This window comes from Botrytis fragariae, assembly GCF_013461495.1.
Source record: "Botrytis fragariae strain BVB16 chromosome Unknown tig00000186, whole genome shotgun sequence".
Classification (NCBI taxonomy): Eukaryota; Fungi; Ascomycota; class Leotiomycetes; order Helotiales; family Sclerotiniaceae; genus Botrytis; species Botrytis fragariae.
The window spans coordinates 854,618-880,571 of NW_023501000.1; the positions used below are offsets into that span (position 1 = coordinate 854,618).

General features: G+C 45.2%; 7 protein-coding genes across 7 annotated transcripts; 3 read left to right on the top strand and 4 right to left on the bottom strand.

The window, feature by feature from the left end:
* Window positions 1-1,094: 1,094 nt before the first annotated feature.
* On the bottom strand, window positions 1,095-1,981 carry Bfra_010295ia (putative nonribosomal peptide synthase protein; the record flags this gene model as incomplete). Its single annotated transcript, XM_037340628.1, has 2 exons — window positions 1,095-1,145; window positions 1,196-1,981. 2 exons carry the CDS (start codon window positions 1,979-1,981, stop codon window positions 1,095-1,097), a joined length of 837 nt encoding a protein of 278 aa, XP_037189096.1.
* Window positions 1,982-3,873: 1,892 nt separating this feature from the next.
* On the bottom strand, window positions 3,874-5,130 carry Bfra_010296 (putative hc-toxin synthetase protein; the record flags this gene model as incomplete). Its single annotated transcript, XM_037340629.1, has 2 exons — window positions 3,874-4,914; window positions 5,023-5,130. 2 exons carry the CDS (start codon window positions 5,128-5,130, stop codon window positions 3,874-3,876), a joined length of 1,149 nt encoding a protein of 382 aa, XP_037189097.1.
* A 2,677-nt stretch (window positions 5,131-7,807) lies between these two features.
* Window positions 7,808-11,281, bottom strand: Bfra_010297 (putative sh3 domain-containing protein; the record flags this gene model as incomplete). Its single annotated transcript, XM_037340630.1, has 4 exons — window positions 7,808-7,938; window positions 8,027-10,766; window positions 10,798-11,084; window positions 11,134-11,281. The coding sequence occupies 4 exons, from the start codon at window positions 11,279-11,281 to the stop codon at window positions 7,808-7,810; spliced, it is 3,306 nt and encodes a 1,101-aa protein (XP_037189098.1).
* A 1,892-nt stretch (window positions 11,282-13,173) lies between these two features.
* On the top strand, window positions 13,174-19,973 carry Bfra_010298 (putative ccr4-not transcription complex subunit protein; the record flags this gene model as incomplete). The annotated part of the gene is made up of 4 exons (XM_037340631.1): window positions 13,174-13,461; window positions 13,534-13,858; window positions 13,924-19,871; window positions 19,926-19,973. Coding segments are annotated over 4 exons (6,609 nt in total), but the record flags the coding sequence as incomplete, so codon positions are not given.
* Window positions 19,974-20,909: 936 nt separating this feature from the next.
* On the top strand, window positions 20,910-21,836 carry Bfra_010299 (putative heme-thiolate peroxidase protein; the record flags this gene model as incomplete). Its single annotated transcript, XM_037340632.1, has 2 exons — window positions 20,910-21,121; window positions 21,215-21,836. The coding sequence occupies 2 exons, from the start codon at window positions 20,910-20,912 to the stop codon at window positions 21,834-21,836; spliced, it is 834 nt and encodes a 277-aa protein (XP_037189100.1).
* A 591-nt stretch (window positions 21,837-22,427) lies between these two features.
* Bfra_010300 (putative adipose-regulatory protein) lies at window positions 22,428-23,700 on the bottom strand (the record flags this gene model as incomplete). Its single annotated transcript, XM_037340633.1, has 2 exons — window positions 22,428-23,418; window positions 23,519-23,700. The coding sequence occupies 2 exons, from the start codon at window positions 23,698-23,700 to the stop codon at window positions 22,428-22,430; spliced, it is 1,173 nt and encodes a 390-aa protein (XP_037189101.1).
* Window positions 23,701-24,267: 567 nt separating this feature from the next.
* Bfra_010301 (putative impact protein) lies at window positions 24,268-25,773 on the top strand (the record flags this gene model as incomplete). The annotated part of the gene is made up of 1 exon (XM_037340634.1): window positions 24,268-25,773. The coding sequence occupies one exon, from the start codon at window positions 24,268-24,270 to the stop codon at window positions 25,771-25,773; it is 1,506 nt and encodes a 501-aa protein (XP_037189102.1).
* Between the last annotated feature and the right edge of the window lie 181 nt (window positions 25,774-25,954).

Consider the following 25,954-nt stretch of genomic DNA (forward strand, 5'->3'; position numbering starts at 1 on the left):
GCATTGTATTCAGTTCTTCGACGAACCGCTTCACTTCTGCAGCGGCTAGTACTTGATCATCATAATCCGCATGCACAATCATCGTCTCCCTTCCAAGTTTACACTCCACACTCAGACCGTAAGTTAAAAACTCCGGATACTCGGTATAAATCCTATTGACACCATCGATACTAATTTCTTCCTGCTCAACAGGCTGCACGATCAGGAGAGTTTGAAACTCGCACGCAATAGCACAGTCAGCACTCACAGCCGCGATCTTATCTTTGCCAACGTGTTCGTAGGATATCATACTGGCGCTCTGATCCTGAATACCGCGTAGGAACGATGCAATTGTGGTAGCCGAGTTCCATGCTATGCGAAGTGGAACGAGTGTGATTGCAGGCCCAACAATTTCTGTAACGCCTCGCAGGGGAATGGAACGGCCAGTCTGGATGGCGCCGAAGCAGGTATCGTTGGAATTGGTGAGGTTGCCAATAACCATTGAGAAAGCGGCACGAAGAAGTGTAGAGATCGTTATATCTTTGCTTGAGGGCTTCGGAAGTCGAATCGTGGTTTCAAAGACTTTGTTTGTGAGAGGTCTGTAGGACGGTTCTGGGAGAGGTGGGAAGATTCGACCACTGAAGCTGTGCAGTTGAGAGGTCCAAAAATTCGCATAATTGGAGCTTGCTAGTCCGTCAATGTACTGGACCAAGTCTTTGAAAGGCGGGCCAATAATTATGTAGCTACCTGCGTAGAGCCTAGCCATCATGTCTAGAACTTGGGTCACGCTCCACCCGTCGTAAGTTGCGTGGTGGGCTGTCCAAACAAAGTAAGATCCCCCTTCTGATGTCTCTATAACAATTGCGAAGCGAGCTAATGCAGTTCCGTAGTCAAAAGTAAGAGCCTGGTCTCTCTGAATGTAATCCTTAAGCGACGTTGAGCTTTGCCATTCAATTCTCTCCTCAACAACGACTTGCAAAACATCACCTTGCCCCACCTTGACGATCCGCGTACGGAAAATGGAATTCTCAGCCACTACTTGCTCCCATGCAGCACGATATCGACTGAGATCCACATTACTTTCAAGCCGGGCGATATATCGAAAAGTGTTTGCCTCACATTTCCTTCTGGTTACTTCTAGCATATCCTTCTGTAGCCAAGTACAACTGTATATGTCTTGAATAGAGTCATAATCTATGTTATACTTCTGACTGACATGTGCCGTGAGTTGTGATCCGCGGTGCATGGCTGGTAATAATTTGTGGTCCTGTTTTAGGATTTCAGTGGACAAAGCCATGTCTGATAGCACAGGGCGTCGAAAGATATCAGCAACAGTGAGCTGTAAATTTATTCTCCGTGCAGCAGCAGCCAGTTTTATAGCGGCAACACTCTCGCCTCCAAGTTGGAAGAAGTCGTCTTCGATACCAATGAGTTCTGATGAGATTTTCAAAATCGAAGACCACAACTTCTGGAATGTTGTCTCTTTGTCATTTCGAGGTTGCCCTTTCTCAGAACTAGATAGCCCAAGAGTGTACTGTATCATCTGAGTATTTGATATGCTTTCACCTAATCTACGCAATGCCTTCCGATTAAGCTTTCCCGTAGTTGTTGTCGGCATGCAGTTGAGAGGGGCATAAGCTGACGGAATCATGTAGGCAGGGAGAAGTTGGGCTAAGTCGTTCTTCAATCTAAGCGTCTCGAGCTGCATCTCATCGGTCATCTCATCGGTCATCTCTAAAAGAGGAGTGGGAGATGCCTGCGAGTTCAAAGAAGACTTTGTTGGCCAGAAGAATGCTACAATCATTTGCTGCGCTAAACTTCCAGCGGGTCTGAAAGCCTCTACAGCGGCAGTCCATTGCTCCGAGCACTTCTTTGCGATCTGGAGCTCGATGTCTTCGAGCTCAATACGTTGGCCGTTAATTTTGACCTGCAAATCTTTCCTTCCAACAAAGTCAAGTGATCCATCTTCATTGTATTTTACAAGGTCCCCGTCTTGTAGCATCGTCTTTTCTGTCCTTTCGACCCAATAAGCCACGCAGGGTAGACAAACACATTCTTGGTCTTTTCATCGTCCTTTAAGTACGCACGGGCTACGTTGGGCCCTTCTATCAGCAGCTCACCAATGCAGCCCACTGGGACTGGTTTATTGTGATCATTTTTGTTTACCACCCAGCACTTGCATCCGATGGCTCGACCTATGTTGCCCCCCTTTGATTGTTTTCCCAGTACTTCCGTTGTCGTGGAATAGATAGTGCATTCAGCCGGTCCATAAGTGTTGAAAAGTTGCACTCTATCCGCCCACTGTTCGATGACATCGTTTCTTAAAGTTTCACCTCCAAGAACGAGAGTTCGGAGGGTTGGTACGGCATCAGGGTCGATCGTTCGCGCGACTGTAGGGGTGAGGTCCGCAGAAGTAACTTTCATTGCGCTCATTATGCCAGAAAGATCATTGAGGCGATCATGCTCTGATGCGATACAGATGCATGCTCCATGCATGAGTGTAACGCAAATGTCCTCAATCGCGACATCGAAGACATAGGAGGCGAATGCGAGCACTCGAGAAGTAGGAGTTAGTCCTAAAGCAGCACTATTTCCCCGGCTTGTGGCACAAATTGAGGCGTGCTCCAATACAATTCCTTTCGGGGTCCCAGTGCTACCGGAGGTGAAAACAACGAATGCAGCATTGCTAGGGTTTACGGAGCCTCTATCAATATCGAAAGAGAGTTCAAGTCCAACTCTTAATATATTGTCGACACAAAGGAATTCTACTTTGAAACTTTCAAATAATTTGCCATAGTTGGAGGACCCAAGAATAAGTGTAGCGTCCGTGTTCTGTATAGTCTGTTGTAAATGACTCGGTGGGTGTTTGGGATCTAGTGCTACGCAAGTCCCTCCAGCCCTGAGAATCGCCAGTACAGCCACAACGCCCCACAGTGACTTATCGAAGCAAAACGGAACGATGATCTCAGGTCCAACTCCAAGTTTGCGCAGATGAGCGGCGAGTGACGCCGACCATATGTCTAGAGATCGATACGACATCTCGTGGTTCTGGAAATACACAGCCGGCTTCTCAGGGTGATTCTTCATCTGTCGTTCAATGGCCCAATGTACAGTGTCATCGACTGGATCGAGCTTGGCACAATTCCACGCGTTGAGACGATCGATATCTCTAGTACTCAGAGAGTTGATATCTCCAATATTGAAGTTCATCGCATGTGAACTTATTTTATGCAACATATGCTCGAACTGGTACACAATTTCTAGTAACTTATTTGCCGATAGCACTGCAGAATCATAACTCGCACTGATGGCAAGCTTATTGCGGCCTATTGTACACTGCATCGACAAGATATAAGGAGGGTATTCTGTATCCGTAGCTTGAACAAACTGCATGCCTGGAATAATTGGCTGGGACTGGTTTTTTTCTGGCTGTATAACGAGAAGGTTTTGAAATTTACAAGCGGCTCGGCAATCCGCACTAAGAGTCTCGATATTTTTCGTGCCTAGATGTTCAAACTGAATCATACCTGTGCTCTGCGACTGTATCCGGCTCAAGTGTTCAAGGATAGGTAATGATTCCGTCCATTGTACTCGCACAGGTACCACAGTTATCGTTGGACCCAGCATATCCGATATACCTAGTAAAGGAGTGGCCCTTCCTGTTTGCACTACACCAAAAACCACATCCTGTGTTTCAGTGAATTGCCCTATTGTTAAAGCCCAGGCACCGCATATTATTGTCGATAATGTTAGGTCATTTGCAGCCCCAAGTCTCAGTGGCATTGCGACGGTGTGTTCGATGGACCGATCGGTTAGAGGCCAATACCCAGGTTGTGACAGCGCAGGGAATGTGATTCCAGAATAGCCATCAAGCTCTGTCTGCCAGTACTGCTCCTAATTCCCGTCCTTGTTTTCTTCAAAATAAGCAACAAAGTTCTTGAAAGGTGGTGATCGAGTCGTTTCAACTCTCTCGTAACATCCCCCAAACATATCAAGCATGCCGAAATGGCTCCAGCCATCGCAGGTACTGTGATGATTTGTCCAAATAAAATAATGAGCGCCGTCCCGATCCGGCACTAGACCTAAACGTACAAGCCTGGTGCCATAATCAAATGCTATACCATTATCGCGATTGAGGTACTCTTGTAGACTGACTGCAGTTTGCCAATCAATGTTTTCACGGAGCACCACTTGCAAAATCGACGACCTGGTGAAGATGATGCGAGTGCGTAAGATTGCATTTTGAGATACTACATTTTCCCACGCAGCGATAAAACGGTCGATATCAACATCAGCTGATAGGCGAAAGACTTGTTGTAGAGTATTTGTTTTGTGATTACGTGTGGTCAGAGCAATTAAGCCTTTCTGAAGTGGAGTTGCTGTGTAAATGTCCTCGATACTATTAAGATCAATATCCCACTCTCGACTGACTAGCTCTGCCAAGTCAGTAGCCTCTCGAGATTTTTGCGGAGCCTCAGAAATGCTTTCGGTGGTTGTGGTCAAAGCCAAGTCAGCAAGGAGGGGATAATCGAATATTTGCGCGACCGTGAGCTGGAGGTTATTCTTTCGAGCTGCAGCGACCATTTTGATGGCAGAAATCGAATCTCCGCCAAGATGAAAGAAATTGTCGTTGACTCCTATACTCTCCTCACCCGTATCGAGCAATGCTGCCCAAATTTTCCGAAGTTTGTACTCTTTCGTTGATGTAGGTGGAAGCTTCTCAGAAGTCTCATCTAGCGAGACACCTAGTTGCTGGGAGTTAAGGGTGGGTGAAAGCTGACGTAGAGACCTGCGGTCCATTTTTCCCGAGGAAAGTACAGGTATGGAATCGACGGAAATATAATGTTTCGGAATCATTGCTGTTGGCAAGCAAGTGGATAGATAGTCACGAAGCCGTGTAAGTTCCGAGTTCTCAAATTCTTTTCCCCATTCTTTCTGAAATTGCAGGAAAGCCACGAGACTTGGATTTTTCACAAGACCGCCAGATGGTACAATCTCAACTACAACATTGACGAGGAATGGTCCAAGAATAGCTTCTCGCACGCATGATTCTACCTCTCCAAGTTCGATTCTTTGTCCATGAAGTTTGACCTGAGTGTCCTTTCGGCCTACAAATATCAGACTGCCGTCTGCATGGTAGGATCGAGTCATTGAGTCCCCTGCGATCAAAAGTAACTAATAAGAATTGCAGCAATACCTGGGTACATTGTGCATTTAGTACGGTACGTACGAGCGAAATGTGAAAATTCAAGATTTCCGAATCAGCTAGCTTGAACTAAGCGACTGTTATTATATAAAAGATAAGGAGATCACTTAAGGATCTCTTTCCTCTTTAGCTTTCTTATTCTAGTTGTTTGAACTCTATCTACATGCTCTAGTATGTGATCGTGACACAGTTCCTGGCTGGATAAATATCTTTCTTTTTATATAGCTTCATCCAACTGTTAGATGAACACTTTTAAGGTATCTACGCGGTATCCATATGGCCTCTCTATATCTTGAGGAAAACTCTCCGTCTGGGATTGGCCCCGTATGATACCAAGGTATTGACCGTCGTGTCAGGTACTGTCGAAGCCACTATCTATAAGAAGTCATCAGTTTACTTCCCAATTCCATGTACACACCGATTATCTCGAAGATTGCTGCTGTGTTGGAGGGCAAGACGACCTGAAAATGATGGATAAGGGTCGTTTAACTGTCAAAAGTAGTAACCGATATGTCGAAGGGAGGAGATGGACTTCTGTGTACAGATAATCGGGCAACTGTGACGCATACTCCCAGTTCGATACCGTATTGACTCTTGTAAGTGTTATTTATGGTTGATAGTTGCAAGTTCAATTCGTGATATTAGGATGGGATTGTGTCGGTAAAACGAGGTCTTGATGAAGTTGTTGAACATCTCGGGAAAAAGGTAATAATTTGACAACTCCTCACTTTTGCAAATTGAAGACCCAAAAGCAAATGCCTAGTCATCTGCTAGAATTATTTAGTGACTTGTGTGCTCGCTAACCGGTCGTACAGATGAAACGTCTTTTCTTGGAATTATACTGACGTCTAGCTTCAATCCGCGGATACTCTCTATACACTACACACTAAAGCGTCTCATCGAATTCAGATTTACTACCTTGAATCCATAGCAGTGTTAGATTCCACATATACAACCCAATAGCCTCAAAAGCAGATGCAAATTTTATCTAAAAATTCCACTAATGTCATTTCATTCTATCGATCAAAAGGTTACAGATTTCCAAGCTCAGAACGAGAGCGAAAATGCGACAGGCGAAACGAAACTGTTTGCTGCGTAACTCTCACTGAGGAGGGAAAAGAGAAGCGCTGAGCTGTGTTCTAGTAATGGGCTGTTTGTCGAGTCAGTTGGTTCGTGATTAATTTTCTCCATCTATTCGTGTCTGAAAAGAGTACGAAGTTATAAGCTAGTATGTACCCTCAAGATTCACCCAGAACAAGTATTCTAATCGGATACATAGGCGATTGCTCATGCCAGATATCTCTCATTCCCACCCCAAGTTCCCAAAACTCCTTTTTACAACTCATCAGCGAACTCCACAGCGGCTTTCAAAAACCCAATACCACCATCCATCCCCATATCACCACATCCCACCAAAGCGCACAAGATAACTCCACAGACACATAGAGACTCTGATCTGAACTAACTGCCAAATTCGGAGAAACTATAGAACCGTGGTATCCGCTAACCAAGCAATAGCCAGGGCCCCGGATAGAATTACCTTTCTTCAATCCACACATCTGTTAGGATCTCCCCTGTAATACATAACGATCGACGTACATACATACAATACAAATAATGAGAGAATACCAACTTTCCTTTAGGGATTCGAATAGAGAATTTCCAGTTTGTTGAAAGATCTAGTTGAGTTAGTAGATACATCCTTTAATACATCCCCACACAGCTAAGCGAACACGAAAAATAGTGGAGAAAGCCACCCTCCCACCTAAGAATAAACAATCATTGATCTTCATCTTCTAAGCGCTTGTCAGGACCCCCTTCTCAATAATGAAATAATAGATATGCAACAGTGAGAATATAAACTCGAATCGAGGGATTTGAGTGGTGAACTTTTGTTAGTCTAGTAGTACTATAATAGCTTTCACAATCAAGACAATGGAGAGGATGCTTCGTCTGTCTGGGAGCATCCATTAACATTGGTATCCATACTACACCAAGGAAAAAAAACTACCGAATGAGCATTTGTTATACTCTGTATTACTTGGTACCTAGCAGATTGATTTGATAACTATTGTTGCACCAGAATTTCTCATTCAACGTTCTCAATACCAGTACAACTTCACGTTACGGAATAAACATTACAAAGAAAAACATCATATGTTTAGCTGTCCTCGCCACCAAAGATAATATTTATATCAGCCTATGTGCTTGCATGCCTATGTCCTTCAATCCTCCGTCTCCAATATTGCTCTCCTTGTGGCCCCTCCAATTTGTAAACAGCAAACAATAACATCAAAAGAACCTAATAAGCTCATTCATCAAAAAGGTATAACACAAATCCGCCCATCCTCATAACGCTCTCGCTGGCTGAAAAAAACCTAGAACCCCCCTTCTCCTCTCCATCCCCTCGCTAGAAGTCAAAAGAATATAACATGTAATGTGTGAATCGAAAAAAAAAATTAGAAAGAAAGTGAGAAATAAAAGTGAAGTCCATCATCCATCATCCAACTGCGTACATTGCATCATCATTTCATGAACTATCATACTCACAAGTTCTCATATCATAGCCGAACCTCGTATCCAATCATTACTACTCCGACTTTCTCGAATCTGTTGATGAGCTCAACAGTTTTGAAGATAATTGCTTGGCACTAAACCCGGTCGACCATTCTTTCCAGCTACTTCTGCCTCCCACCATCCATCATCTTGGTGCGTCATAACGGCAAGAATATCTCCCTTTGCAAAACTAAGTTCTTCGGGATAGCTGCTTGATACATATAGAGTGCGCGAGCTAATAAAGCGTTAGTACTACTCAAATGATCAAGACCAGAGGGAATTTACCGAAATGTAGAATGGGGCGGCCTTGACTGTTAAATTGACGGACATCCGCAACGCTTTTACTTCTGCTTCGGGCTGCCAATTGCTGGTCACTTCCACTCCCATAATGGCTCATGGCTCTCGAACCAGCACTAGCTCTACTGCCACTTCGTCCCTGAGAGCCGTAACCGTCATCTTGACCCGAGGCTAATTGTATTGCCATGCTGTTGTTTACCATACCCATTGAATGACTACTGGAAGGCCTATCTTGTTGTGCGAATGGGGCCTTGACGTGACTGCTGCTAGGTCTCTCTTGTTGCTGAAAGGGAGCTTTGACGTGGCTGCTGCTTGGCCTGTCTTGTTGTGCATATGGGGCTGGCGAGACGCCACGAGCAGAAATGCTGGGGGAATTCCGCTGATAATAAGTATCAGAGCCCCGCTTTTGCTGAGGAGCGGATCCAGTACGAGAGTGAGTACTTCCAGCGTATTTGGGAGAGGCAGCTTGTCTCATTTCGGCCTGCGTTCCAGGTCGAGGGGAAACACTCCGAGCGGGCGCTGGTGATGTAGTTCGAGGCATATCTGACCCCCTTGTTCCAGGACGTGAGCCATACCCGGTTTGCTGTGAATCTGGTCTTGGCTGGGGAGGACTAAACATATTTGCCGTTTGGTCGACGTACTTTTGACGAGTTTGCTGCATCGACTTTGAAGTGAAAGCAGGGGACGGAAGGCCAAGTCTTTCAACAGGAGTTGGATCGTAAGATGGTGGAGGTGTGCCACGCATGCCAGCCATCAAAGCCCCATTGACCATTTGAGATCCGATAGGTCTGGATGTAGGCGCCGCATCCGGGGCGGGGGTAGCCACTCCGTGATATTTATCTGCAGATACCCTAGTAGATGATGCTTTAGTAACAACTTTGAGATCAGCAAGAGCCTGAGCTATGGGATCAGATTCCTCTGCAGCTTGGCTTGCAGGGGTGCTTTGAGCAAGCTTATTCTTCTTCTCAGGCGTTGCAACGTCAAAAACGTTGTTTCCGATATTCAATTGAAAGTTGGCCCTTGGATCAACGGGCTCTGGGCTATTGCTGGGTCGATCAGTCAGCATCATAGTTTTTGGCGCTGGCTGTATCATTCTCGAATTTGGTCTCCCAGCTGGAGTACTCTGAACACTGGCATTTCGGCCGGACCATGTATTGCGATTTGATGGAGCTGGTCTGGCAATAGCAACTTCTTCTCCGCTCTTGGTGCTCTTTCTTCGAAATGGGCTATGGAAGATTCCACTTTTTTTCTTCTGGATTGGCTTCTCAACAATCGGCGCGCTTTGTTTTACTGGCGAAGCTTTTCCACTTGGAGGCTCTTGGCTTGAGAATGATGTAGGATTTGAATAATCGCTTTGGGAATCCCGACTGGATGGGCGTACTGGGCTATTCGCGGCGGAGCTCATATCTGAAGGTGCTGAGGAGGGCCCTGTTCGACACAACATTGTCATGCCATCCGTAGGATGAGGGTTGTGGGGTACTTGAGCAATTTGTCCCTGTTTTGGAACCAATTGACCTTGTTGTTGTTCGTAAGGCATTTGTATTGGCTTCGACCAGTCCATCTTCGGTAACCTAGAGCTATCAGGACGTTGATAGTCCACTTGAGGCTGTTGCAAAATTTGAGGTTTATACTCAAGCTGAGCTTGTTTTGGGCGTTCTTGCTGACGATAATTAGCCTGGGCTTGGGCCTGGGCCTGGGCTTGTGCTTGTGCTTGCTTCTGTCTTTCGCTTTGTTGTTGTCTGTCAATTTGTTGATAATCAACAGATTGCTTCCTTTGCCTTTCTGCCTGTTGTTGATTGATGTGCGCTTGCTGCCTTTGTCTTTCTGCTTGCTGATAGTCCTGTGGAGGTTGCTGTCTTTGCCTCCCAGGTTGTTGATAATCGATCTGAGACTGGGGGCGAGCCCGGCCCGGCTGGGAATAACTAGCCTGAGATTGAGCTCTGGGCCGAGCTGGTTGCTGATACTCTAACTGAGCAGGCGGGGCTTGTATAGGCGGCTCTGGTTCGTAATCCTCTACTTGAGCATGTCGTGATCTGTCCGGGGTTGAATTTGATGGAGTAAGCTTCTGAGGAGTGATGGTTGCCTCTCGACTCTTCGGTATTTCAACTTCATGAGATAACTCTTTAACAAGAGCGGCTTGAGGATCATGGTGGGATTCGTAGGTAGATGGTTGTGGTGAAGAACTTCTATAGGCTGGATTTATAGTCCGTTGAAATTGTGCTACCGAGTAAGCGTCGTCTTCAGAAGCCTCAGATTGTGAATCGGCATCACCGCGACAGAAGTTAATGTATTTTGGCGGATCGGGGATTTCCTGCCCAGTCCCGGACTCGTTTATAAAAGACATGATGTCTTTCTCTACCTCGCAATCTTCAAGCGCCAGGCGAACCTTCTCGCAAGAGGCATCATCGCTTACACAAACGGTGGAAGCGATATTTGCGAAACTCCACAAACTACTCTTCATAAAGTCAAGTCTCTCTTCTTCAAGATCTTGAAACTTGTCTGCAGCCTGTTTCCAATCTCTATTCCAGCGACCTGTTGTTTCCTCGAGTATCTTGACTGCGTTTTCATACTCGGTATTAGACGTGGCCAAGTTCACTTGAGTTTTCTCGAGCTTTGCTTTATTTTTTCGTTCTTCCTGACCCATTACCATGTGTCCTTGCGCGAGGTATCCTTTAATCTTGAGGCACTCTTGTTCATATTTGTCTCGAGTCTGCCATTGAGTTAATAACTATCCAGTATTAAAAGTTGAGATTATTTACCTTGTTGACTTGATTTGTCTGTTGTACCTTGATCTTTAATAGCTTTTCTGTGCCATGTTGAACAATCTTCCTTCTCTCTTTCATTGCACCAGCAAAGGCCGCCAGCGGCTCCTCTAGCTCTGTTTTCATTTGTCCAGCAATTGTTTGATGAGCCTTTCCCATTGCCTCGACTTCCCCCTTCAGAACATCCAATGAATGGCGCAGAGTTCCTGTCTCTTGAGACCCTAATGGCTTTCGTGATAACTGGAGTAACTTGCGAGCATATTCCTCCTCGAGGGCGGCACGCGCTATGCGACGGGTTAGCTACGTACCGACGCGCAATCATGGTAAACATACCATTATAGAAAGATTTCAATTCATCACAAGTTTGCTTCGCATGGATCATACGCTGTATCAATGGCTCAACACCAGCGTCATCCTTTCCCCAAAAGTTATTTGCGAAACTCATGGTCACGGAGGGTCCATCTGATATCGTTCCCGGCATCCTGACTAGTATTAAAGAGGTTGGTTGCTCAATTCGCTGTTTGGTAGGTAACTCTCAAACCCGGCCCTTCGAAGGGCAAAGAGTCAATTAGAGATATTGAGAGGTGATGAAAAAAAGAATCGATGAAGTTAAAAGCAAAGCTGTACTCTGGAAGGTTGTCTAACAATCTACTCCGTACAGAAATGATCGGTATGCAGAAAGGTGGATTGGGTTAATTGCGGAGTTTAATTAATGAAAGTACAGACCGTATAATTACCCTTTGACTCTTTGTTGATGTAACCAACCAAGTCAGCTCATGGACCGTTGTCATGGTGATGTGGGGGCGATTCGGATGATACTCCCTCTATTAGGAGAAAAGGCGGCAGGCCGGAATTTGACCACTTTGATATAAGCAATTGATTGATACGAGTATGTTGCCCAAGACAGTCCACAGTAGAAAACGATACCTACCTATCTCGTCTTGTCCTTACCTAAGTATTTGTATTGAATTTGGGATTATTATCACTTTATATCGATTTGAAGGGAGTAAATCAATTGTTGAGATAACAAGGTAAACAAGGTAAGAAGGAGGAAGGAAGAGGTTTGGTTGCTTACCTCGTACCTACCTAGTACTCGTGCTACCATGAGTTCATCCTGGCCTATTCTTTCTCCATACTTTTGTCAATGACGAGCGATTATATAAGCACAGCGGAAGAGCTGGTGACGGGAGCTAATGCCAAGCGGCGGGATATGGAGGAAGCACGGGGTTTTCCACTCGGAGAAGTCATTCATTCAAGGAGGGTGAGGGTGAGGTTGATACCTAGAAACGACAGAATCAATCCTCTTGCTGCATTTGTCAGTCGTTCAAGTACGCTATTGGGCCTTATCTTCGAACATGAATTTTCTTACATTTCTACCGAATATGCTTACATACACAGAGTGATGGATACAAGTATTCGATGTCGTTGTTGGCAGCGGCAGGCAAAAGCAGAGTCGTAACATGAATTGAACGGTACCTGGGTACTCGATGTCAGGGGTTGCGTGATAACCCCACCTTCTCATTTAGAATTGAACCCAATGGTGCTTTATCAAAGTCTTTAAAGTCTTTTCAATGTACCCAATGCCAAGTTGTGCGACATTATGATAAATTTGCAGCTGTAGCATATGCATCATACAGTCGAAGAGTACGAAAACATACGCCTTAGCTATAGCAAGCAATCACTTATTGTGGATGATTCTTGTTGAAATGATATGTTGGACAAGAGAGAGAGCATCACGAACTATTGCAATCATGCATCAATTGAATTGAACGAAACCCCGTTGACCCCCCCGGAGGTCACTGCCATGGAAATGAGATATCTGAATTCGTCCGTAGAATCTCGGAGGCTCGAAAAGGCTCCATAAACTCACACCGTAGATGCCCTCGAGCTGCATGTTTTGATACACACCAATATCAACCTATCGTCTGAATAGGCAGGTAACCCGTTTATATAACCATGAGTAAATCCGAAGTGAAGATAGAAATAAATAGGTAGCTACTGCTTCTGAGTTCCTGATCGAATGAATAGAAAGGAGTCAATATTCATCTATGCCCATTCATTGTACCTACCTACGTATTCATTCATTTGGTCGTCGTGTCTGAGATGCCAAGGTTATACTACAGTACCGTAACAGCCTTACCAGTTAGGCGATGAAAACGAACATCCAACTTCAATTCTTGAGTAGAACGAACGAACTGCCCCCACAGAACACATCGCCTTCACAAATTCAATCTCTAACAACAAACCTTTTACCTCCTTCCTTCTTAAGTTTGAACCTTATAATATTGTTGCGCATTATCAAAATACGATTCATCCATGTCCACTCCTCCCAGATAGATCAACCTTTCATCTTGAACAAGATTGAGAGGTAGCTCTGCGGGAGTGGGTCTGCGCCAAAATACAACTATCTTCGATGGTGAATTCAAGAGGGGGACTTTCACACCTTCACCGGCGCAAACAATTGTGACAGGAGTTAGTCATTCACCTCACGGCTCGCATCATAGTACATTCAGTGCTGGCGCAAGTCCATCTACAAACAGTCCAATCGGTGGCAGCGGAGTCAACAAAATTGTCGTCGCTCAGGTTTACCTGTTACTCGGTACAATTAAAGAAGATAAAGATCGCACAAAGTGGGAACAACAAGCTGAACAGCTCAGAAAGGTATGTAACCTATGTGCTCTTATTTGTTTATCACCTTGAAGTTCCATCTAACACGAAGCTTGCTTGCTATAGCTAGTTGATGAGCACGGCATGGAAGTATTCTCAAAATACTTCAGCCGACTTGTGGTTGGCAACGCACCGCAGATATTTCCTGGCATTAATCGACCTGTTCTTAATTCAGGCAACTATCAGATTCTAGTAAATGAAGTACACAAGGTTGCCCATGATGTCGACCAGGCTGGGAAGATTGCGGAGTCCATAGAGACGGGGAATGAAGACATCTTCCGTGATTTTGACCTTGCAACCTTTATGGATCATTTCAAGCTAGACGCGCTCGAGAAGACAATTCTAGCACTTGCTTTCAAAACCGGATCTAGATCAGATCTTAAAACCAAAGGTTGTTAAATTATTTCTCATCCCACCATCCCTTCCTTGCCATTGAAAGCTAACACAACTGTATAGCCGACGATATCCTATCAGCAAATTATCAAGGCTTCGTAGAAGCTCTATCTCAGGTGAACCAAGGTCAAGAAGATCTCACACCATCCTTCCTCGCCACGATAGTCGATAGATTTATCCAAGGTCATCCACCGAATTTCGATCGTCAAGCGCAAATTCTACTGTTTAGAGCGATCAGCTACCGCTTTCGCGACCATCCAGAGCAAGACATTCCCGCACCCACAGAAGTTCTCGCGGCGCTCTTCCTAATGTCGATCATCACAGAAGGAAATAGACTAATATTATACATACAAAAAACCGGGGCGGCGTTCACGTCGGACGAGGATACATGCAGAAATTATATTCGGCATGCTGGGGATATCAATCTCGATGAGGCACAAGTTTCTGATGCCTTACTATATACTGCCATCAGTCGAACCCCCACATTCTCTCCCCAAATATTCGTTAGCAGTCTCCGGAAAGAAGTTCCCGCAGGTTTCAGTTGGCTGCAAGTTGTACAGCATTTCGATACACCAGATCTAAGGATATCTCCACAGCAATTTCTAGCGGTTTACGAAGCTATTCGACCAATTGCGCTTGAAGACCCTGCAATTATTCCACAACTGCTTGGTGGTGTCTGGCAAAATACTGAAACCCAGCTTTCCTTCATCAGCGCATATGCATCCTTAAATCCACACGAGCTTGATGCTTCCACCATTCCAAAGCTTAGGCCATCATTCACGCTGGACGACTATTCCGATGCTAAGCCAGAGGTTCGAGAGCGTGCTGAATGGGCAGTAAGGCATCCGCTTGTGTCCGTTATCACATTAACATCCGTCTTCATAGTTGCCCTTAGAGAGACCCAATACTCAGAAACAGTTGAAGCGAAACGGTTGTTCCAAGAAGTGGTTGTACCAAATCTAGATATATTCTTAGTCTCAGCATTCGGCGTACCACGACCGTGGCCCGAGTTAGCAGTGGAGACAATCAACAATCTTTTCGAACGCTTTCTCTTCAGGGTCGATGGTCACTATGATTTTGTCTTAGCAAGCTTATGGCGAAAAGATAAGACCTGGGTGGCACAACGCTTGATGGACGCACATGTTAAGGCACCTCTCGAACTTCCTCTTATATTAGAGCATGCAATAAAGCATGAATGGCTTCATGAACTGGCCTCTATGCTTAACGGCTTTGGCCTCGATCTTGCTGCCCTAGCACACTCCCGTAGCTATCTGGATATCAAAGACTGGAAGGCTACCAATTCGCCACGAGAGGAGGAACTCGGCACGGCTTTATTGACTTTCCTGAGTATCAAAGCTCAACACGAGATTGTGTGTCAAAAAACTTCGCAACCACACAGTATAATGCTACCTGTTAAAACTGTATTCGCTATGTTGAATGTGTTGGAGGAAATTTTGCCAAAGGAGCCTTCCGCAGAATTGATCGCCGTGCAGCGAACTTGTATCACCGCCTACCCTCGTTTGATAAACTATGGCCAGGATGACGAGCTAGACCGAATTATTGATAACAACGGCTTGGTGACCAACATGCTAAGCGAAAACGCACAGCACATGATGGAACAGCATTATAAGCAAATGTATAGTCAAGAACTCAAGGTTCGGCAAATCGTCGATGCATTGGCTGGTTACAAATCTGCCCGTGACCCCTACCAGCAAGATGTGTTTGCCTGTATGATACATGGCCTTTTTGACGAATACACCCTCTATTCTACCTATCCACTTGAGGCTCTTGCAACAACCGCCGTTTTATTCGGTGGTATCATCCAAAATAAGCTCATTGCCGACCTACCTCTTGAAATTGGTCTAGGTATGATTCTTGAAGCAGTCCGAGATCACCTCCCAGAAGAATCTATGTATAAATTCGGATTACAAGCTTTATTGCAATTCATACCTCGTTTATCGGAATGGCCTGGATTCTGTCATCAGTTGCTGCAAGTGCCTGGTCTCGAAGGTACGGAACCCTGGAAAAGAGCACAAAATGTTATACACGACCAACAAGAAGATATGTTGCGCAACGGGCACAACGATTTGATGAATGGGAGCGGAATCACAAATGGTAATATCGACGTACTGCTCTCAGCTGAACCTTCCGCACCACCATTCAACTCTATCAACGTGGACCCTCTCCCTCCAAATGCAGACTTCAAAGACCCCGACCCCGAAGCACAAGGCAAAGTGCAGTTTTTGTTGAACAACATCACCGAGGTCAACGTGCAATCGAAATTCATTGAATTAAAGAGCGCCCTTGATGAGACAAATCAAAGGTGGTTCGCTGGTCATTTAGTGGAGGAACGAGCTAAAGTTCAGCCTAACTACCACGTCCTATATCTTAAGCTAGTCAAACTTTTCGAAGACAAGATCCTATGGAACCAGCTGTTAAGAGAGACCTTTATCAGTGTTTCCAAGCTGCTTAATGCCGAAAGCACTTTGCAGTCTTCAATCGACCGCACGCATTTGAAGAATCTCGGTGGTTGGTTGGGCTCTATGACACTTGCTAATGATAAGCCCGTCAAGCACAGGAACATTGCTTTCAAGCAACTATTACTCGAGGCTTGCGACACGCAAAGGCTCATTGTTGTCATCCCATTCGTTTGCAAAGTTCTCTTCGAAGGCAGAAATTCGGTCGTCTTCAAACCACCAAATCCGTGGCTTATGGATATCATTCATCTTTTGATCGAATTATACCACAACGCGGAGCTCAAGCTGAACCTCAAATTCGAAATCGAAGTGCTCTGTAAAGGTTTGAGTCTGGATCATAAGAGTATCAAGCCCTCTACAGAATTCCAGAGCCGCATCCCACCTATTGAGGAGGCCACTGAGCCAATGGCCGTACCTGATGGTCTGGATAGATTTGAGAACCTTTCTGTGAATGGTTTAGGAGGCGGCATCGCAAGTGGCCGATTTTCCCCACAAGAAATCCTTTCTACCATGCCTGATCTCGGACCTCTTCTTACTTACCCCCCTAGCAATGACATGGTGAACACACGCCAATTGCATGATATTCTCAAAACTGCAATCACTCGAGCAGTTCATGAGATTATTTCTCCGGTTGTAGAACGTTCTGTCACTATTGCTGCTATTTCGACTGCTCAAATGATACACAAGGACTTTGCAACCGAGCCCAACGAAGCTCGCGTACGCTCCGCAGCTATCAACATGGTCAAGAAGACTGCTGGTAGCCTCGCTCTGGTCACTTCTAAAGAGCCGTTGCGTGCAAGCATGACAAATTATATCAGGACATTATCAGTCGAGCATCAATTACCTGAAGGTACCATAATCATGTGTGTAAATTCCAACCTCGATCTAGCCTGTAGCCAGGTCGAAAAGAAGGCCGAGGAACGTGCTGTTCCTGAAATCGAAGAGATACTAGAGCCAGAACTAGAAGCCCGGCGCCTTCACCATATTAGACGACCAGATGACCCATATATCGATCCTCAACTCAGTCGTTGGGCCTGGACCATTCCAAGCCCGTATAAGTTGCAGCCGTCAATGTCTGGCCTTAACCAGGAGCAAATGGCTATTTACGATGAGTTTGCTCGTCAGCCGAGACTACTTCCTCTCGCCGATAGAGGCTCGGTAGCAGGCTCCTTGGCCGGTACGACCCACGTTGCTACAGCTTCAGATGCAACAACGTCAATCACCAATGATCTTCTGCGGGATCAATTTCCCACTGTTCCAAACCTTCCAGCGCCCGCTGAGACTCCTACAATTCCACTTGTCAACAACCAGCAAGCCCCTTACAGCCAGCCTTCAGCTGCTCTGTCCAACGGAAGAATGCCAAATATGGCCATGAATCCCCAAGGGTTGCCGGAAAAGGTGCAAAGGCTATTGGCTGACTTACAACAAACCACTGCCGATATTCCTGAGCAGCACTATATGGATCTCCCTCGACCACATCCCGTCATTGAGATCTTGGATGCCTTATACGGTTTAATCATCAGAAGCCAGCAAGGACAAGAACCTTATGACATCTGGATTGCAGAGCAAATCTGTGGAATAGTGTTTAGTGGAAGTGAAAACACTTTGGTGATTGAGTGCTTAGTACATGTACTCGAGAACATTATCAGGATTGGTGGTCGTTGTGCTGTTCGTGTTTCCATGATTATTGGACAGCAAGTTGGAGAAGCACTTCTCCACGTTCCACTGATTATTGCATTGGTCAAGGCTGAAATGATTGATTGGGCACGCGTCGACTTCGCCACCTCTACCGCCTTGGCAGAGCGCAAAGAAGGGACCCTAGAATTCTTCCTTTCTCTCTTGGAGCAGGTCTTCTTATGTGATCGACCACTAGCGCTGTATACTGATGTCGCGAAAAGTTTGGAAGTCGCTTTCGAATGGATTTCAAAAGAGCCTAACTTGGAAGTTGGCCAGCAGCTCAAGGAGAAGCTTGCAGCTTCTGCCCTTCCAAAAAGCGTCGGTTGCAGTCAAAATGACCGACTTGCCTTTCGTCAAGATCAAATGGAATATGTCTTCGAGGAGTGGATCCACTTGTTCAGCAACCCCATTGCTCCGGAAAGGGCAGCGCTGGTATTCATATCTCACATGTATAACAGGCAGCTTATCAATGATAAGGAAGACCTTTGCCTTTTCTTACGCCTTTCCATTGATACATCAGTCGAACGTTTTGAACAACAGATTCAAATGCATGGCTTCCTTAATGATGCCTATGTCCCTATCGATGCATTGGCAAAGCTTATATCTCTACTGGTAAGGGGCTATGAACGCGAAGGCGAAGTGAAGGGTGACAAAGCCGCGTTCTTGGAATCAGTTCTATCAGTCATAACATTGGTTTTAAACCATCACCATGTCATGCGGGGCGAGGGCTTCAATCAAAAGGTCTTTACACGACTTCTTTCTTCCATGCTTTGTCATTTGAATACTTTCTCGACTGATTTGTCCGAAACGGAGAACCAGCAAATCATTTTGACATTCGCTGAAAAGCTCATCAAACTTCAACCAGCTTACTTCCCGGGCTTTGTATACGGTTGGATGACCTTGATCTCTCATCGCTTCTTCCTTGTACCATTGATGGGACTTGCGGATGATATGGGGTGGCAACCATTTGCGAAACTTGCGGAATGTTTACTGTCCTATACAGGCGAGCTACTGAAGCCATTACAGTTGACATTGGCGGCAAGGGATATTTATCAAGGAGTTCTCAAGTTCTTTCTTGTGTTACAGCATGATTATCCTGAATTCGTAGTTGCATACTCGACGAAGTTATGTGCCAGCGTGCCAAGTCATTGTGTTCAATTGTTGAATCTAATTCTCAACGCTCATCCAACAAAGACTCAATTGCCAGATCCATTACAGCCAGGATTGAAAATTGAACGTATTGAAGAGATCCGTATATCACCAGAGATCGTCAGCCTTGATATCGAGGGAACCTTACAATCAACAGGTCTGTATGAGATTCTCGAACAAGCCTTACAAAGTGGCCCTTCGGAGGATGCGGTGGCTCACATTACACATACTATACAACGCAAGCAAACCGAAGTGAGCGGTCCAGGATTTGTGCCTGTCAATGTTGACTTGCAACTGATTGAGTCTGTCGTTTTACACATCTGTATGTACGCTGTGACGCGAGCAAGTCAAAAGGGGGAGCTTAATAGTTTTGCTCGCGGTTCTACTGATGCTGCTTTGCTCTCAATGCTTGTTCACGAACTCAATCCAGAAGCTCGACACTATCTTCTGACCAGCATGGTCAACCAACTTCGTTTCCCTAACGCCCATACAAATTACTTCGTGCAAGCGCTCCTGGAACTATTCGGAAATGACGTCAATGATCAAGAGGAGTCGGATATCAGTCAACAAATTCTTCGGGTTTTGTTAGAAAGAGCATTTGTATCCCTACCGATCCCTTGGGGCGTGCTTAACATGGTCATCGAACTCGCCAAGAACGAGAACAAATACAAATTCTTTGACTTGCCATATATCAAGTCGACACCAGAGGTAAGATTCGTGGTCCTTTCACTTTGCTCAAATGGCTGACAGAATTTTAATTAGGTCGCTGAGCGGATTGCTGTTATCGTGCAGCGTTCTCTCTCAAGATAAAGTTACACACCATCAACCAGATCTGGATAATTTGATTCTGGCACAAACATATAGATGTGTCGCACCAGTGATTGAAATTTTCAAGATCTGTCTCATTGTTACATAACCTCTTAGGTCACATTCGGCGTTCCATGTTACAGATCTTTCCGGTTTGTCTACTGCATAGCGAGTGAAAGGAATTGGGATTTTTGCAAGATCTGCTATACTTATGGTGGGAACAGGGAACGACAAAAACTTTTATTTAATGCATCTTACATGATTAATGTTTCCTTGTCTACCTTCTGTATGACAGAAATTTAAGGGTGGGCAAAAAATCTGGTGGCGTGGGGAAAACAGACATATGGCGTGGAAATGGTTTGGCTTACTTGCTGTTACGTGGGAAGGCGGCAAACTTTTATGTATCATAAATGGAGTTCAATATATTTTTTCTGGAAATAATCACATTCGTTTGTGACGATCGTTCTCCTTTACTCCTACCAGATTAACTACTAACAATCTTTGACGGGTGGATTTATTTATATTATTATGACGATGTAGTCAAAACTGCCGTTCTTAGCTCTTCTTAGAATCACATTGTGGAGAAATCCTCGCTTCAGTTGGGAAAGATCTTCTCATTTTTTGATTGAAACTCACTGCTTCTGGTTTGATGAAAGTTGATTGTGGCTAATTAGGCTCAAGTTCAAAGCTGCCCCACAGCGGGAAATTGGGGACTCCGCAAGCGTGGCCGAGCTCAGAGATATTCACAAACATGATATATATCTGCTTGACGTGCTAGGAAAGAAAGGGGAATGATAAACTTGTTAGCTAGACGTCGATGAGCTGATGAAGGGTGTTTTTACATAACTTACATGTTATCGATACCCATACATTTCCCTATTCATATTTCCGTATTCATATTGATTTTCTTCTAGTATTAGTTCACGTCCTTCAGACCTAATGTTTGGTAAAACAATCTTCTTGGCAGCTGCGTTGCCAGTTTTTCTTGCACATGCTCAAGGGAGCTTCACGACTTGGTCACCGCCTGGTCCAGGTGATGTTCGTTCTCCATGTCCTGCGATGAACTCCCTCGCCAATCATGGATTTCTCCCGCATGATGGAAAAGGGATCACGGTCCCTGATGTTATCACCGCGTTGGATGTTGCTTTGAAGTATGATTTCTCTTTGTCACATCAATTCTTGTCCATCGTCTCCTAACTGTACTATACATTGATTGACCACTGTAGATCTAATCCCTGATCTAGCGTGGGTGTCGATTTTGCCACTGCCATTGGCACCGCTGGTCTGCTGTCAGTCCAGGGCAATCTTTTCGCCACATCTTTCAACCTCGATGATCTAAACGAGCACAATTTTCCCATCGAACACGACGGATCTCTTTCCCGCGCGGACTACTACTCCTCTCCAAGCCACGACGATTATTCATTCAACCAAACAATTTTCAACCAATTCATCTCATTCTTCACCTCTCCCCAGACATCCATCCCCGTCGCCGCAGCCGCCAAATACGCACGTGTAAAATATCAAGAAGAGCATGATCCACATTTTTCATATTCAGCTCAGCATTTTGTATTAAGCTATGGAGAGACGGCGTTGTATTTGAGTACGCTGGGGGATCCGATGGAGGGAATCGCGAATGTAGAGTGGGTGAGGGTTTTCTTTGAGGAGGAACGATTGCCGTATCGAGAGGGGTGGAGAAGAGGGGGCGTGCAAACGAATTTGGCGAGTTTGGCGGGCATGATTGAGAGGTTGATGTTGGCTAATAGGGATGTGTTGCCTGAGGGCTTGGAGGTGACGGCGCAGACGGTGGGGATTGCTTTTGGGGGGTATAATCCGGTTACGGGGGTGTTGGGTCATGTGGTTGGGTGATTGCTTTGGAATGGTGGAGGCTATTAATGATGTTTCTGTGCCTTGAGACCACCTAGAATCCAAATTGCATCGTCAATCTGGTCAAATTGAGGTCTCAAAGATATCTAATTGCGAATGGCTTTTGTTAACTGCACTACAAAGTATTCTCGTTGATATTTGTCTCAAAACATATTGACAATCACCATTATAACTTTAATGATAATGAGATTTCACTACTACCGCGTTCAACTCTCGCTAAGAAAACAGGAATGTTATTGCTTAGTCTAAGGAGAGTGCAATGAATAAGAGTCTACTTTCGAATTCTCAACCTGGACCATGATGCTCGCGTTCAAGAATTGGCTGCCTTGTCTGCTTGGATCCCGAAAATAGTGAGACTTAAGTTGATCCTATCGTAAGGTTGTGAAAGCCAAGAATCGAAATTCAATATTTTCCATTAGTAATTTACGGTAAACTAAATTCAAAAGTAGATCAAATTCTCAAACCTGCCCCAAACTCCAGATCTCCCTACCTGCCTATGATCACTTAAATGGTACGATTAAGGGTATCTCGATTTCAACTATTCAACCCATTACGCCGACTCTTTGAGCAATCTCACGATCCATTCGCCTGGCCACCTCGACTTCTCCTTCGAGTGAGCCGAGCCGTGCCTCCAGTACCACCTTCACTAAAACTTGTGCCCAGGCCAGAATCACTCCTCCTACCAGCTTGCCAACTCCCTTCCCCGTCTTCATCTTCATCGTCCGCATCCCCTCCAAGCGGCAGGATCACTGCTTCTTCCAATATCTTGTCTTCCTCGTCCTCTTCTTTCTTGATACCTACTGGTGGATATATCAATGGCATTTGACCCCTTACAGTCGGAAATGTCCTCGGAGTATCTGAAAGATCTGGCTCATCATCCGTTGCCTCTTCTTTGATTGCATCTTCACTCTTTTCAATCTCTTGTCTCTTTCGAACCATTTCTTTCTCCTTTCCTCCAAAAAATAACTTCAGGATTGCCCACCCAACAATACACCCCAGCATTTCCGCCCCCCAAAATGTGCCCACCCCGATGATCGCACTGCTAATCCTCCAATTCCACATCCACCACCGCAGTCCACTTAACTTCGCTCTCATAAATATTCTGCATCCATATATCTGTACTTCGCCCGAGTCTTTCTCAATAACCACTTCCACTGCACTTGGTATGTTCTTGTTTCCTCTTGGAAAACTAACACCTTCCGCCATTTCCACGGTAATTTTTTCGTCTTCTCTTTTCCACCCGAGCACATACAGTGGTGCATTTACCAGCTTTCCCAATCCAGATACCAATTCACTCTCGTATGTCAGAATGGTAGGTCGCCGAGACGAGAAGAGTACATCTTCATTCTTAGTGATTCTTGATAGAGGCAGTAGATGTTCGACGCCTGGTATCAAGCTAGTGGTCTTATAATTAGGTCCTAGGAAGTTCACATGTATCATAAAATTTCCGGCTCTCAGATTGAGGGGAGAACGTGGCATGTGTAGTTCCAGTTGAATATCGTATTCTTGACGTGTTACAAGGGAATTGTCGAGGGGTACAATGCCATGCGGATGTTGGCCTGGTCTGCGTTTGTTCCTGCGTTAGTATATCTCATAGTCATTTATTCACTACATCCATAGCAATACCGACCACAGGGGCTTCTTAAATGGAATGATATACGCACGCAAATTGTAACCAGACCCTCCTTTCCACACCAAGCGCTGGCACCCAGCTCCAATAGAACCCCGCATAAGCTACCACAGCAAACCCCAACAACACAAGTGACGTCGAAAAGAATAATATGGTATTGAGGTATGTTTTGCGCGCCGGTTTCGAGGTCGCGATCGCAATCGGCTTACGAATCATGGTATCCTATTCGCAGATGTGTAGTTAGCGATCCGAAAATGAGGAATGTAATAAGTTTGTAGGAAGAAAACTGGTGCGCGGCGATGAGATTGGGAACAATTACCATTGTTATGGGTGAACTTGTTATTGCATTACATTATTTGCGATAAGAACCAATATGAGAACATGGAAGTCTGTGAAGTGCAGCTTGACGCGAATGCGCGTTCCGCTGTGAGGTTGGTGGGCAATGTTTACGAGACAACGCTTGTGTGAGATAATGACGTCGGCCCCAAGTAACCCCTGCGCTTAGCTTGTGATAAACTCCCGGTGAGCTCAGTCAGCTCTTTGTGGTAATCTTGTGAATTCGACTGCAATTATGATCTTACTTGAGCTACGTCGAGAACTCACAAAATTAATAAAAACTTGCCACACTGGATCTTTGATAATGATGAACTATTAGAGCACACACACAACCTAATATGGTTTCCCGCCTTGAATAGCCTCATTGCTGTCACAAACAATCAAGCTCACAAATCTTCATCTGCGCCGTACAATAAAACTCGACCAAACGTAACATCAACGGGCACAATGGCTTCCCAAGCTGACATGCAAGATCTTCTCCGTCTGCTCACAACCGGTCGTAATAAAGTTCCAATGCTTACAGCAATGCAACGGGTTAAAGCCCTACAAATCGCATCCATAAACCCCTCCATTTCAGCCGTCGCATCCACGCCTCTTGATACCCTCCAGTCCGCGCTTTCTCTTGATGAGAAAGCCACGAAGTCTCTAATTACTGCTTGCAGGAATGCTAGTAAGACAGCAAGCAAACGATCTGCGAGCGAGACTGATGCCACAAGTAAAGGAGCTGTGAAACGCGTTAAAACATTCGAATCGGCATATTCTCTACCAGTTGAACAAACGGAGGAGGAACTAGAAAAGAGTCTCGAGCTACCAGAGAGTGTTAGGGATGAAGAAAGGATTGAGAAGACAACTATTTATACGAATAGAGCACCGCTAGTATTGGCATGGACATTGCAATTATTGAAATATACGATGCCGGGACAGGGTTTAAGTGGGAGATTGAGTTTGGCGCAGGCGTTGGTTAGTGCGAACAGTAAGAGTAAAGCAGAGAGCCTAGGTCTAAAAGGAAAAGGAAAAGATGAGGATGAAGGGAAAGGATGGCCTAAGGTAAAGATCATAGGGAGGGAGATCGGCGTCTTGAAGAGAGGAGGCTATGATGGGCCGGAGGAAATCAAAGGAGAGAGCGGAGTTAAGGAGGAAGAAGACGATATTGTGACTACAAGCGATGCGAATGACGAATGGGCGGTTTCCACACCCATAATATCTAAGGGTTCGACGTTCATTGCTCGCTCGATATCTGTATCTTCACCCAGTCAAGCTCGTACCCATCTTCAAACCCTTCTTAAGGATACCTCCGTCTCGGATGCAAGCCATAACATTACAGCCTTCCGTGTTCAAGGTGAACACGGAATCATTGAAGATTCTAAAGACGATGGCGAATCAGGTGGCGGCAAACATATCCTGGGAGTGCTTCAAAATAATAATATAGTTGGGGTTCTGCTTGTTGTCTCAAGATGGTATGGAGGTGTTATGTTAGGGCCTGACCGCTGGCGGATCATGTCACAGGTCTCTAATGATGCATTATCACAACGCTTAAGGGTCGCGGGAAACATCAGAGGAGGAGAACAATTGTGGGGATTAGACATTGAAGCTATTAGTTCGTCGGGTGGAGGAAGTATGCCTATTCATAGGCCAGAGGGGGCGAGAAAATATATCCTTAATGCCTTTGCTTCGCCTCCCGTGGATGAAAATGATGAGAAAGGGAGGAGTAAAAAGAAGAAAACTGCGAAAGCGTTAGCTGAAGAAAAAGAAGACAATCTAGGATTGCTGATGGGAGCACTAGACTTGTTATTTGAGAGTTGGGTGGAGCATATCGGGAAGGAGGAGTTAGATAGGAGAGCTTGGGGATGGTATGTGCAGGTTAGACCAGAGGTGGAGAGTGGTGTTGCAGGGTGGGGGGGAAAGGGGGTTGTAAAGTTGAGTGAGATATTGGCATTAAGGAGGAACTCGTGAGATGGGTAAACTAGTGAGTAGATTCCTCTTGCTATTATTGGTACTCCGTGAGAAGAACATATATGAACAGTGGCGTGAACAAACCTCATTAATGACAACACTTCACTGGCTCTAGCTCAGCCAACTCTGCAACCAAAAGCCTGTGTACTTTATACTGGTGCCTTTCCCTCCTACATGTTTT